The sequence below is a fragment of the Haliaeetus leucocephalus genome, unplaced genomic scaffold (assembly GCF_000737465.1).
Source record: "Haliaeetus leucocephalus isolate CR32 unplaced genomic scaffold, Haliaeetus_leucocephalus-4.0 Scaffold646, whole genome shotgun sequence".
In the NCBI taxonomy this organism is placed as follows: Eukaryota; Metazoa; Chordata; class Aves; order Accipitriformes; family Accipitridae; genus Haliaeetus; species Haliaeetus leucocephalus.
Genome location: NW_010973082.1, coordinates 3,510,116 through 3,524,179, shown reverse-complemented (window position 1 = coordinate 3,524,179; position 14,064 = coordinate 3,510,116). Strand labels below are relative to the sequence as shown.

General features: G+C 37.6%; 1 protein-coding gene across 1 annotated transcript; it reads right to left on the bottom strand.

Moving 5' to 3' along the window:
• Positions 1-326: 326 nt before the first annotated feature.
• NOL11 (nucleolar protein 11) lies at positions 327-13,244 on the bottom strand. Its single transcript, XM_010578613.1, has 18 exons — positions 13,085-13,244; positions 11,616-11,729; positions 10,679-10,735; positions 9,926-10,071; positions 9,603-9,660; positions 8,921-9,059; positions 8,325-8,522; positions 7,520-7,596; positions 6,665-6,788; positions 5,892-5,995; positions 5,547-5,624; positions 4,683-4,867; positions 4,300-4,425; positions 3,110-3,331; positions 2,517-2,595; positions 1,339-1,431; positions 922-1,029; positions 327-621 (listed from the first exon to the last, which is right to left on the bottom strand). The coding sequence occupies exons 1-18, from the start codon at positions 13,232-13,234 to the stop codon at positions 508-510; spliced, it is 2,172 nt and encodes a 723-aa protein (XP_010576915.1). The 5' UTR covers positions 13,235-13,244; the 3' UTR covers positions 327-507.
• Between the last annotated feature and the right edge of the window lie 820 nt (positions 13,245-14,064).

Sequence of the window (14,064 nt, the reverse complement as noted above, 5' to 3'; positions counted from 1 at the left end):
TGTAATGTCAAAGGCATCTTTGGACAAAGTAAAAACAACATAAAAATAGAAAAATCAAAGTAGCAAACTCAAATGAGTTCATCTATAGTTCATAACCTGAGTGGAGATAAGAGAACTCTGAAGACTCTCATCAGACTTCAACTATTAAGTAAAAAAGCAGCAAGTAGAATAAAAATGTCAATTCATTTGATGAAACATCTGTTGAAGCCTTACTGCAAATATCCTGCTAATTCTTTGCTAAGAGTCATGTGGTATTTTGGGCTGTTCTTATGATTACATATCAAAATTATACTTGAAAATATAAGCAAGCATCCAGCTTCTCATCCAGTCAGAAAGAGAGCTTTTAATACACAAGTCTCAAACTTACAACTCCCATGTAGCTACAAGAGTAACCGTGCTCCTCCTACGTAGAAAACAACTTTTCACATCCCCAATATGGAGTGCTAATACATCCTCGTCATAAAAGGAATCAATAAAAAATAAATGTGTTAATAATTAATTTCAAATTCAAATAAGTTCCAGCACTTCAATAGAATATGTTTGAGAGTCTTTCTGGTGGTTAAGTCTTTGTAATTCTCGCAAACTTCCTTCAATCTTGTTGAGTTCGGAGTAGAACCGTACCTGAAAAGAAGAAAACACAAGATATTTACAGTAAAATAAATTTTAATTATTTTCATACTGTGGAACTACCTGTGGCTCTGCACAGTTTCAAATATTTAAACCAAACAAATATAGTAGCTTTTAAAATCAAAATGAGAAAGAAAGGCAACTGCCATTTCACGCTCAGGAAGGAGCATACAGAGCAGAACAGACATTATTTGATTTACTATATAATTTGTTGTTGTCTGCCCACCCCTTATTAACACCCATATTCTAAATCCATACTAAAATGAAATAACTATCCCAGAAGATGCAACTTACTTGGGCTCTCACAAACTTATGCAGGTTTGAAAGCAACTCTTTTGCATCTGGTAGCATCACCATAACTGTGAACTGAGCATCAAGTAATAGGCACATCCAATCCATAATCTGAAGACAAAAAAAAGAAAAGCACACTTATATTTTATGATACACAAATGACACAGATTTTGCTTTAAAAAGCTGAACTCTGAAACATTAACTTCTAATGCAAAATGTGTAGTTTCATATTTTAATGCAGTATATTTTTTTCTGATTGTAAAAAATGTTGTCACATTTGACTTCATACAGGTTATATTAATAGACAAAACTTTGTAGAATGAATGTAGATCTCAGTTGATTCTTGATATTCACAAGTACTCACTAAGTTACACACCACAGAAACTGAACGAAGTACAACTCTTAGAACTAACTTCTCACCTGATTTATAGTTGGAGAGCGTATTCCAGGAAGAGTGGTATTAATTTTTTCACTGCATTTCACATACAGGTAGTATAGATACCTGAGAAACAGCTAAAAATAGAAAAGTCAGAATATTTTTAAAGGACAAATATTTAAAAGACAGGAGTTTTGTCCTGCACACAGCAATACTTGTAAGGGTTTTGGTTTTTTTTAAAATGTATTTTTTTAAAGCAACATAGATGCTTGTACGCTATACATTAAAAATAAGTTTTATGGTTCTCCTACACCATCTATAGCTAGGTGTTTGAAGATTCTCAGCAATATTCAGTGTAAAGTTATATTCAGGGGTAACCATTGTTCCAGTGCTTTTGTCAGTGCAATTTAATTCAATCACAGACTTTTTCCAGGAACTTTGCTAAAAACTGTATCAACATTAACAATTTTAGTCCCAGTTTCACTTTCAGTAGCCAACATTAAATTGCTAATGGTCAGAATCAGGTCAACATCATCTTGTTCTGAGTGAAATATTCTTTCTCTCTCCAAAGAATGAAATCAAGGAGATGGGTCAGTGCTAAGATCAGCTTTGTTCTGATGTGTGGGGTCTTTTGAATCACTGGAAAAGCACATGCGTGCTTAGGTACTATGGTACACGCAGTTCTTGAAGTTACATTTAAGGTTTTGAGGGACAGAGGAGTGTGTGTTTTGTTTTTTTTTCTTTTAACTGAGAGGATCTGAGATTTAATAGTCGAGTTTGATTTGTATTACATTTAGCATTTTACACAGTGTACAGTTTGTTTCTCCTATTTTCTAAACTTCTGTTTCTGATGCAATTGACTAAATTAGCACGTCTCATTCCTTTCTTAAAAAGCATCCAAATCAAGAAAAGGTACTATACTTGCTAACAAAATATGAACATTTTCCAATTAGGCTGGGTCATAAAGAGGGTTCTTATTTACATTTCCGAAAATAAGCAAGGACTACAAAAATTAATAAAAGTTCCACATGTATGTGGAAAAAATGTGACACTCAGTAACATTAAATCTTATTAGGCATCCTAACTTCATTTTCATGGATTAGTCTGTGATTCGGACTCCAGTAAGAGTGGCAAGTTTCTGATATACAATTGAAAAACTCTTCCCTTTCCCTGCCCGCAAAATAATAAGGATTTTTAAGCTCTTTGATTTTAACATACTTACAACAGCTTGCTGAGCTGGAAGGTTTTTCAGGTGAGGCAAAAGAAACGTTTCACTGTAAGCTGAATGGAGAACAGCATTTCTGTGCAGTACTATTAAGGAAATAAAATGGCAGGAAAAAAATACCAGTTTCTACAAACTGAAGTGAATTCTAGTTAAAATATTTCTCTAGGTTCTTTGAGAGAGGTCCTATTTCAGCTTTTTGAATCTCCCTTATTTCTATCATGAAATATATACAGCAACTGAAATATCACAACACAGCTTGAACAGTTCTGTTTACTGCAAGTATGTAATTGGGTAGTGTGTTTCAACAGGCAAACATCAAAATCATTGATGCTATTTTCTCTTGAATAGACAAAGTTTCATTATACTTTTGCAATATTGTAATAATAAAATTTGTGTAGATGCTTTCTAGAAGTTAATTGTTTCTATTTATATTCTAAACATTTTTTTTACTGAGTAGGAACTTGTCTTATCAGAACTTCTCAGAAATTTTCAACAGTAACAGAAGATATGTCTTTTAGTAATACTAAATATAAAAATTCACATCACATATAATGCACTGACTTTCCTTCATTGAAACATACAGAGGATACAATAATGCTGCCTTCTGTGGTCCAACAGGGCAGAATTCACCATCAGACGTCAGATGGGTTTCCTTTGTGATTTTAGTATCCCAGATGTCTTGTTCCAGCTCCGCATTGAAACCATTTTCTACAATTTCAGTCTTAACTTCTTTATTGTTGAATTCAATATCAATGTAACAGATTACAGATTCTAGATTCACATCTATTCTTTGAAGATAGGCTTCACTAATGCTGTAGAAGAAAATTTCAGACATTTAATACTTTTAATTATTAGCTTTAAAATCAACAATTCCATCCCAACAGTAGCACATACTATGCACTCTTTGAAACTTACTATGAAAGAGAAAACATACACTAAAATATAAAGTCTTGTAGAACGAATAAATGACATGACAGAACAGTTAATATTTTGTAATTATTAACCTTGAACAATACATGTACTGCTCTTATTCCAGCAATGTAAGTTACTGTATTATTAGACATTCATAGGCATTCAGTCATAGGCTGATTTAAAGGTTACACCCCATTCAAGACTGTTATTGTATTCTGAAATTAGTGGGACTGCTTCAACCCATAAGACAGTTATGATTTTCCTAATATTTAGAAATAGTATTTTAGAAAGTATTTGACAATTCTAAGGTATGAAATTAAATAGATCAGATGTTTCCAATAAAAAAAAATCCTTTTTGCTCTGGAAGCCTAGAGGAACAGTTACAACAGTCTTGTCTTTCGGTTACAGTGCCTACCTAAAATTTCATCCTTTTTGGTATATGAAAACCATTTTTGTCGTGAACTTAGAAGAATTTTTTTTTGGGGGGGGGGGGGGGGGGGCATTCTTACCCCAGGTAAGTTCCCAATTAAGTCTGTTGCACAGTAAACAGATAGTTGTAACAATATATGTAGAAGGATGCGAATGCCATTCAAGCTGGCAGTGTTACCAAAAGGCATGTTCATTTAATTACTATTTACATAGTTTTTAGAATTAACATATGCAACAGACATCTTGTAAAAAGTTTGTCAGTCTGCGAGACTGCAACATACACTGTAGTCAGAATTAAGAATTTAATGCACAGTATTAATTACTCATCTATAAAATTAAAGCCATTCTTGACAACACACAGCTTTTCATTAATGGGCTTGGTTTGGTGAAGAAGAAGCAAAAAAAAAAAAGGAAAAAAAAAAGAGTGATTCTAACTTGCCTTAAAAATACTTTCAAGCAAGCATAAGTAATCTCTTCAGGAATATCTGGAAACCGTTGTAAGCAGATTTGTAAGAGATGCACATCTTTTTTCTCCAAAGCAACGGCCATTAAATCTGGACATAAACTGCAAGAATATGAAAAGAATAGGCTGCATAGTTCATACCCATTGAAAACTACATTGACAGCTAATGCAGAAGTATTAATCTTGTTTTACACAAAAATCTATCTGGGAAGTGTGAGCTTCATCAGAAAATAAGCATAAGCACCTTTGACAGTAAATTCTGATAATTCAAGAATGCTTTATAAACAACTGGATTTCTAATTTTTTTTTTTTACTTTGAAGGACTATTCCTTATAATTAAAAAAATGCAGAATCATCACCTGTAAGACAAGTCTCGGGTTTGGACTATCTGTAGCAGGAAATTTCGAGGGTAGTACTTTGGATTTGTTTTACATCTGTTTATAAGAGCAGTTATTACACATCCAATGGTAGCTTGGAAATCTGGCATCTGTGCTTTTGACATCAATTGTCTCAATTCATCTTCAAATGCAGTTGTAGAAGCGTCCTGAAAACAACAAATACTGTGCAACTCAGAAGTACAAGGCATAGGTTTGAGAACTGTACTATTGCTAATTAGACCAAGTAGAAACAGATGTATTTTGGAATTCAAGCTAAAAAAATTTACAAAAAACCCCCTCACCACTCTGCATTTTGGTAGTCTCTCTCAAGCATGAGAGCACCACTTGAAGGTAATTACTCACTCTGAACTCAGGTAAGCAGTATTTTTCAATAATTGCTCAGGGATTATTCGCCTGTTACTTCAGTAACATTATCAAGATGTCCAGCCACAGGTAAACTATAGGTACGTTCACACAGGAAGGAATGCAACTTGAAGCATCATAACACTTGCAGCAAGTTTTAGAAAGGAACTAAACAGCTTATTGGTATATTTGCAGTGGAATTCCTAGCATTCCTACTTTCTAGATCCAAAATGTCTTCAACAAAATTAAAGCCATAAAATAAGAGCCTAAAAAAGCTTAAAAAAGCAGAGTTCAGGTGAAATATCCTCCCACCTTATTTACTGTTCTAGCACAATAATAACAATATCCTCCAACTCACCTGTTTAAGGCAGCTTTGTCAACTTGATACGTACAAGAGGACACGGAAAGATGAATAGCTTAAGAGACAACTAGAATATTCTGAGAGTGTCTAAAACACTACTTTAGGTTATTTGGTTTACTTACTTTTAGATTTAGCAAGAGCTGCCCAACTGATAAGGTATCTGGCTGTACTTTAGCAACCGTGTTCCTTTTTGATCTTAACTATAAAGAAAAACAAAAGTTATTATTCAGCTGGTATATATTGAAGGGTTTCAGTCAAGATAACTAGGAACTTCACGTGACAACTTGCTGCACAGATTACAATTAGTAACTGGGTAGTCCAATGCCAGAAACAGCGTTAGAAACAATGAGTGACAAATACAAAGTGAAATTTCCTTCTGCCACAACACCTAAAAGTAAAAGTAGCAGCATGGGGAAGACGCAAGAGAAACAAAACAAAAACCTCACATGCTCCTAATGCTAACTTACAGTCATTTTGGACTCAGATTTCAGAGCTACAGACTGCTGTGACTGAAAGGAAACCACCAGCTCTTCATCTCCAAGGGTATTCCAGTTCACAAATGAAGACACATCTGTGAACACAAAAATGAAACTTCATGAAGGTAACACTTAAAGCACATTTATTAAAGTATAGATATTATATCAACTTCTTATAGTTATTTTCTAAAGTATAATCCAAGTCATTTTATGCTAAGAAAGTTTCCAGTTTTATCTCAGCAGCACGTATTTTTAGGGCTCCTTTTGCATACTGTTTTTCCATTCAGCCTCTGGGAGGAAGAGAAATAAGTTATTACACAATTTATGGTGAGCATTACTTGCAACAACATTTTACCAGTGAAATGCTAAATTAAAGACACTACGACAGCACAATTTTAAACTAAAGTTTACAAACTAAGGTTTGAATTTGCCCAATGTAATCACAAACTCTTTGAAAATAATTTATAGGAGATAGCACTTCATTTTGTCTTCAGTATTCATAGCTAGCATTCCAGTACTTTCAGTAATGCCAGTATTTGAATGACAACCCAGGCTAAGTGAAGCCACAATAAATTCAGACATTTGTGTGCTTCGCTGTTCTCAGCAACAGTAAATTTAAACAGCTAGGAACAGAATACAGTGTTAGGTTACTTCAAGCTGTTTAGATTCAATTGAATTTATAGACTGCAGTAAAGTAATTTTTACACAATTTCAGAAGTTTTCCTTTTACAAGATCTTTTCACTGTAATTATAAAAATTCTTACCAGGGGTTTGACTGTCCTTGAGCTTTCCCACAGCAGCTGCCAAAGATGACGTTTCACACTTGTACATAATCACTGTTAACACTTTCCCATGAGTAAAAAAAAATTTTTCCTCATAACACCACAACTAAAAAATATTAAAACATATCATTAATGAGGAGATGAGCAGAGAAAGTGTGTTCCTACACAAGCTGATGTTTAACTCCTTACTACAAAATTCAACTAAAAGTTAGCAATCAGATTATTTTAAATTATTTTTGGTGGGTTTAACACTTGTTAGCAGACCTTCATTAACTGTTGATTTTAAATACAATATGAAATAAGAAGCGTTTTTTCCAGGGATGTCTTAAAGTACAGTTCCTGCTCCAAGGCATTAAATCCACTTGATAATTCTATTTTTTTACACTCCCTCTTGTGCAATTTTAAGTCAGCTGTTCTATTTCACTAGCACATTTATTACTTAGGTGTCAGTTTACTTATCAGTTGACATGTGAACATCTTGAAATGCTATTTAGGGAGATGCAGAGATCATTTAGACCATCAATTGCAAATCATCTCAACAGATTAGATACTGGCTGGGTTTTCTGTTTAATTAGCTATTTCATTCTCATCAAATAATCAAGACCATCAGAAGTGAAAAGGTACTGAATTATCAAAGAAATTGCCATAGGCCACCATTGTCCTGCTAAATATTCTGACAAAAATAGCTCATCAATGGGTCAATATTAGCTTTGTTTCAGAAGCTGGCATTCACTGCTCTTCCAGACAGAAGCAGAACTCTAAAGCCCACCAGTCTCTTCACTGCTATCATGCCAAATGCACAAAGCTTGTGGACCACAAATTAAAGATTGAACTTACTTGTCCACTGGTTCCCAGAGGCAGTTCCTTTGAAGTTTGCAACGTCTGAAATTTTGTATTCCATATTGTTAGGCACTCTAGGCAAAATAAGAGACAGATATTACAACCCCAAAAAGCAACAGAAATGCTACATTTGCCTTTGCTACTTTCAGTTAAAAACAGTTGAGGAAATAGAAACAACTGTTTCAAAACAGCTCAGTCAGTAATGTATTCAACATTAGGAACTAAGTCCTTCTGGTTAGATCTCAAGAAAAATACTTAAAGATGAGTTAGTTTTCCAGTGAAGAGCTTTAAACAAGAAGCTGTGGCAAGAGGGACAGCAGCCAGTGTGGCTTCCAGTCAGGAAGAACATTTTGTCATAAAATGCCATGATCAGTGGCTTAAATTTCGGTGATCCCACACTTGGGAAGATTAGGCATGAGACTGAAGTGTTTATTTTACTTATTTTAGACACTGATTTCTTAGCGGACATTAGGTCTGTTTCCCCACATAGGTCCTTTTACAAGTGTCCAAGTCCTCCTTTTAATTCCCCTCCATCCATGAGTTCTCTTGCTGCACGTTCTCAACTTTGTTTCACAAACAGCATGCAACCAAATACTGAAACACAACAGTGAGTATAGTCCTGCAACACACTATGCGGTTCACTGGTAAAGGTTATCTTTTGGCTAGTGCTCTGAACAGCACAGCTCAACTACGTACTAGTTTCAAGAGTCAACTAACATTTTATTTGCACTATTTCCTGCTTAGTGCTTTGCCTAAGGAAATTTTAGACCTTACAACATCTTAATCTGATTTTTCAAGTTACCTTTGGATTCTTCACCAGATGCAGCTAGACTTCCTAATACCGCAACGTGGTCTTTATCAAGAACAACGAAAGAAGTTCCTTTCAGAACACTTCCAGATACCGAAAGGTTTAGTAGTAGTGACTTGGACAAAATTTGCTCTTCCTCTTCAGTATTTTGCTGCAGAGGTATCAGAACCTTGTACACAGAGTCATTGGAATCTGTCAAAGAAAAGTGATGATGCTTTTATCATCTATTACTGTGGAAAAAATATTTGATATGATATGGCAAGAGGACATCCAAAGAGAACAAAATCCAGCAAGTGCTGAAAGAAGAAATAATACAGGATATTTAAGGGACACGTTATGACGCAAAGCAGCAAAATAAAAGCATAGCTAGCACGAGATCTGCAAGGTACAAGTCGTAACATTTAGGAATGGTCAGCCCTTGCAGCCATTAAAATATCAGGAAGATTTAATTACAACTTCTACCACTAGCTGTTTTATGAAAGCTTAAAGAGCTACAAAATGTTAAACAGTAATTAATAAATGTCAACATTTTATGTCCTTCCATAAAATTCTTTGCTTTATTATCACATCCCGTTAGAAAATTAACTTACACAAACACAGAAGTGTGATTATTTGATTTTTTATATAGGCCGTGAAACTCAGTGGTTTAGATAATTCCTGTTGTTCAAGCTTATATTTGTGTAGACTATTCATCTTAAGTTTCTGTACGTAGACAAAAAAATCCCCATCCTAAAACAAAAAAGAAAATAAAGTTTTCCTTTAATTTACACAAAGAAGAGATAACAGAAATTCAGATATTGGTACTGCTTAACTTTGAACGTTAAGCAAAATTAGGAATTTGTGTTTTCTATAAGACATACAGCCTAAATTCAGAAAAGTTTGCAGACTCAAGCATGTAAAGAAAATTCTAATTTGATGAAACAGTTGGATTCACAAGGAGAAGCATTTAAATAAAGACAGATTCATGTATAACTTTTTTTAAAAAACATAAATCCTATTTAATAAGTTCTTCACAATGAGCAAGTATTGAGGTCAATGAAGAGTCACACAATAGTCTACTGTATTTAATCTTAATCAGGCTCCTCAGCCCTGAAAGCAACACAACTTCAATTTAACTGTTGTATCAGAAACAATACATACATTGGATATTGATTAAGTCAGGATAATGATTTCACTAAAAGCTCTTAAAATCCAATGAAACAGGTGATGGATTTTAGAAAAAGCACTTAGATTTGCTGCTATGAAAATTTTTTAAAAAAGTATTCGACTCACTTTCTCAGTAGTAAAAATTAAGACAGGTTGTTGACCTTCCATAAAAGCTTCACTCCACCTAAAATCAGAAAGCTGTATGAATGTCTTCTAAATTCTAGGACTTACACCTAAAGTCATATCACTATTCCTTAGGCAGCCTCTAATTTTTAGGATATCTGTATAAATAATTTTAAGATTTTAAAAACAATGTGTTGGAAAAACCCACCCAACCCCAAGATCCTGGTCTTCAGATTTCTCTCCTGCTCCCTCAAAAAAGGGAACAACTTTCGTCATCATCAATCCCTCTAAACAAGAAGCAAACTTCATAAAGTTGTGTCACTTACTTAATGACTTCATCGGAGATAATGTTTTCAATTTCTTGTTGTGGGGCTTCCAGAAGGACATCTAAAGTTCGAACACCACCTCCTTTGAATAGTACCACTGGCCCTCCATTGGGTAGTGAATGTACTCTGTATACATCAGCTGAAAGCTATATGGAAAAAAAAAAATTGTATGTTTTTCAGTACATTACCTTGAAAGCTAAGTGCTTCATCAGTGATTTTTTTTTTTTAGTTCTTTCAATAAACAAGTAACAGAAGAAAGATGAACCTGTAAGATTCCTAATAACATAGGTCTAGTAGATGCCAATTTTATGAAATGCTATGCATGTCACAGATCACTACCGACAAAAAGCCAGGAAAGCATCCCAATGAGCATCAGACTTCTGAATCATATCAGAAAAACCATAATTGAGGGTAAGGAGTTCTAACAACTGCTATACAGCACAACACAAAGTGCTGTTTAACACATCCACCAGCAGAACAGAAAAATCTACATTTGAATGTAATTCACCATCTTTAAAGAAAGTCCTCTGAAACTCTGGACTTGGGATACAAATAATTTTAAGAATAATACTTTGATGATCAAGTCTCTCAGTCCAAGTGGATTTCTTGCAATATTCCAGAACATCATGAAGTGCAAGTTAAGACAATGGTCAGCTAAAATATAATATTACTAGTACTATGAAAATTACCAACTCTTCCCTCCACCAGGATTCAAAATGTTAACACAAAAGTGAACATACGTAAGAGACTTACCGTTGCTTTAAATACTTTGTCCAAGTTAATATCTTTGTTGTTCCATATTCTTAAAACCTTTAAGAGAAGCATCATTTTTTAAGCACAGTAAAACAAGAATATATAGACTTTTCAGCATGCAAAACACTAGCAATTGAGTGTCACTGAAACACGGGAGGAAAATATACAGAAAGTATTCAGAGCAACCTTAGTGGAAACTGACCCAGGGAAGTTTGCATGGGAAGAAGCTGAAGCAGGTATGACAGGAACACAAACCAAGCTCAGAAATCTTAAATTGGAAAGGGAGGATAGGAAAGAGTAAGGTTAAGGAAAAAGATACAGCAGAATTCTCAATGAAAGTAGATCAAAGTGATGGAAGCAGATTAAGATACAGATGATCTGATCTGGAAGAGAATGTTTCCAGGAGAACAATGAAAGGTCAGGAAAGATATTTCATGAGCAACAATTAAAAAAAGCCAAAGGTTCAGCACATGCTGAGCAAACACTACAAGTACACAAACAGGAAATGTTTAACTGTAAAATATAAGTAGAAAAACAAGGATGCAGCTATGAACTATTTTAACTACTTCAGTACCATAATCATGCAGTTCTAAACGTCAACCAGTCTGCAACAAAAGAAATAATTTATCCTTAGAGAATGTATGCATGAGGCATTCCTCACGGAGAATGCTTCTGTTTTCAAAAGGCTACTGCATAACTGGTGCTCAGCACAGATGATCTTCACGTCGCTAACAAAAGAATACACTGTGCAGCTGTAGAACTGCACATCCCTGTCCTCTCAAAGAACAGAGATAACCTAAACTGCGAGAGGGTGGTGAGAGCTCCATACATTTACATTTAACCAAAAACGTAGCACCGCTGATTTATTCCCTATTGACACTCACTTAAAAGACTCACTATATCCTTTTTCCTGTTAAGAAAAGATAAAGGATCTCACCTTGTCATCATGAACAGCTATATATTCATGAGTTTCAAAGTTGCATACAACCGGACACGTGATAATCTGCCCATGTTTAACTGACCAACAACCTAGTGGCTTCTGATCTGAAACCTAGAAGAGTCAGAACAAAGGCACTGTAATTAAAATACAGCATGGTACACTTTTGGGATTTTTCTCATGACAGAATGCAAATGCAAGGTAGCCACATCCGATTTGAATGAGAATATTAAAATATGGAAACCGCTATACTCAGAACTTCCGCTTGAGCATTCCTGTTTCTCATTTTAATACCAAAAATTTTAGAGTAACATGAAAGAACTCTACATTAATTAGAAATTATTTCTTTTGACACGAGAAATAACTTTGACCTGTAATAGTCAGATAGGTTTATGCCACAAAACACAGGTATAATGCACGGCCTTTCCAAAGTGAAGACATTACTTTTAATCACTAGTGTAAGTTACTTTTACTCACTAATACAATCATGCACGGAACCACACTTTTTCTCTTCCTATTTTAGTGTAAGTTATTGAGACCAAGAGCAATGAATTTTACTGTCTAAATTCATGTTTATGTATGATTTGCATCTGGCTGCTCTGAGGGTACTCAACCCCCTCTCCTTGGCCTAGGGCTACACTGGGTGTATTTAGCAACATATTTATATTCTCGTGTATGGCCTCAGCAGTGGGACTAAACAACCCAAAGGAGGCTGTATTGTGAATCCACTAAGATACAATCCCTAGCCCCATGAATGTGAAAGCCAGTTAAGGACAGAAACCCAAAATATTTTCCTAAAGTTTCTTACTATGGTCTACTGAAATAGATGCATACATTAAAAGACACCAAAACATACTTTTAGCTCCAAGTGCTGCAAACTAAAATCTTTCATCCTCCAGCCAACAGTGAGGCAGCTGACACACAACTGACAGCCGGACAAAACGCACATGACCCTGGCTACTGTAAGGAAACGTCACGTACCCTGCAGCTTCGAGATGGAAGTATGTCTTGGAATGGGGAACGGAGAGAGAAAAATCAGCAAGAGGAGAAATATGCAAGCAACCTCCTAAGCCGACACCCGCTCTGCTGGCAGACGGGCCGGGGGACAGCGGAGGAGCGCAGGTGAGCAGGGCTGGACTGGGCAGGACTGGACTGGGCCGGGCAGGACTGGACTGGGCCGGGCAGGACTGGGCCCCCACTCCCCGAAGCCAGCTCCGCCCCCCCCTCCAGCCGAGGGATGGCGGCCTGCGGCCGGGCGGGACAAGGCGGGGCGAGGGGAGGCGGGGGGGGGGCTCGGTGACAGGTGGGCCCAGCCGCCCTCCGGCCGGGCCGGAGGGAGACCGGCCTTGCGGTGCCGCCACCGCCGCCGAGGCCCTGCCCGGGGACTCTCCCACAGGCCGAGGCTGCCCGGCGGCAGCAGCGACGCCTCCTCCCGAGGAGGAGCGACCGGGGCTGGGCCGGGTCGTTACCTTAAAGAGCGTGGCCGTCCTGCCGCGGTCGGTGAGCAGGACGTGGTCGGGGTCGGGGCCCGGCTCTAGCGCCAGGAGGCCGCCGCCGAGGCCGACGCCGCCGCTGGGACCCAAACCGCACAGCGTGAAGCTCTCGCACAGCGCCGCCATCTTCGCGAGCCCCCCCGCCTCTCGCGAGACTTGGCACGGGCCCCGAGCCGGCGGGCCGCTCGCCGGGGCGGCACACCGCGCAGGCGCCGCCCTCCACAGCCGGCGGAGGGGGAGTGGCGGAAAAGGCCGAGGCCGTTCGGGAGTTTCCGGGCGCGGCGGGGATGGCGGAAACGGCCGAGGCCGTTCGGGAGTTTCCGGGCGCGGCGCCTACGAGCGGGAAACTTGGCGTCGCGACTTGGTGCGCAGCTATCGTGCGGTCGTGCTCCGCCGCGTCGGGACTGTGCCAGCCCTGCCTCTTCCCCCTGGGGGAGTAGGGAGGCTTTGCCAGCTGGCACTCGCAAAGGACGTAAAAATCCGATGCGTTCTGAACATTTTAAACTCTATAAAATCCAAGAAGAGCCATTGATTTTTCCAAAGTGGGACCGTCAACAGCATTTAGGATTTCCCACGTTCAGGTGTTCCCAGTGCATTTCGTGCATGGTATTAATTGGATCGTTCCCTTGACCAGTGTTCTAAGAGTGTCATTTATGTGCAGGTTAGCACGGGGACATTAGGTAAAAGGCTTCTTGTTTTGCATCTACACAATAAAACATGGCTGGTTTTAAGACTAATTAAATGTATTTCTGCCCTATGAGATGCCTCATTTTTGTAAAGAATAAAGGGTGGAATTTTTTCCCCGTGCAAGAGCGCAATGCAACACCAACAATGTTAGTAGCGGTAGGGTCAGGTCCAGTTTTTTAACCCATTTATGATGCATTTTCATGCGTTAGTGTTTTATTTGTGTGCAAATTTTAATGAAGCCCTAGCAACACCAGCCCAAACTGTTACAA

Bases quoted from the DNA above. Each gene is read 5' to 3' on its own strand.
- NOL11 (XM_010578613.1), bottom strand. From the start codon at position 13,234: ATGGCGGCGCTGTGCGAGAGCTTCACGCTGTGCGGTTTGGGTCCCAGC. The intron at 10,072-10,678 runs GTAAGTCTCTTA...TTTTCCATATAG, and splicing joins ACAAAGTATTTAAAGCAACG to CTTTCAGCTGATGTATACAG. The intron at 7,597-8,324 runs GTAACTTGAAAA...TATTTTGCCTAG, and splicing joins ATCTGGTGAAGAATCCAAAG to AGTGCCTAACAATATGGAAT.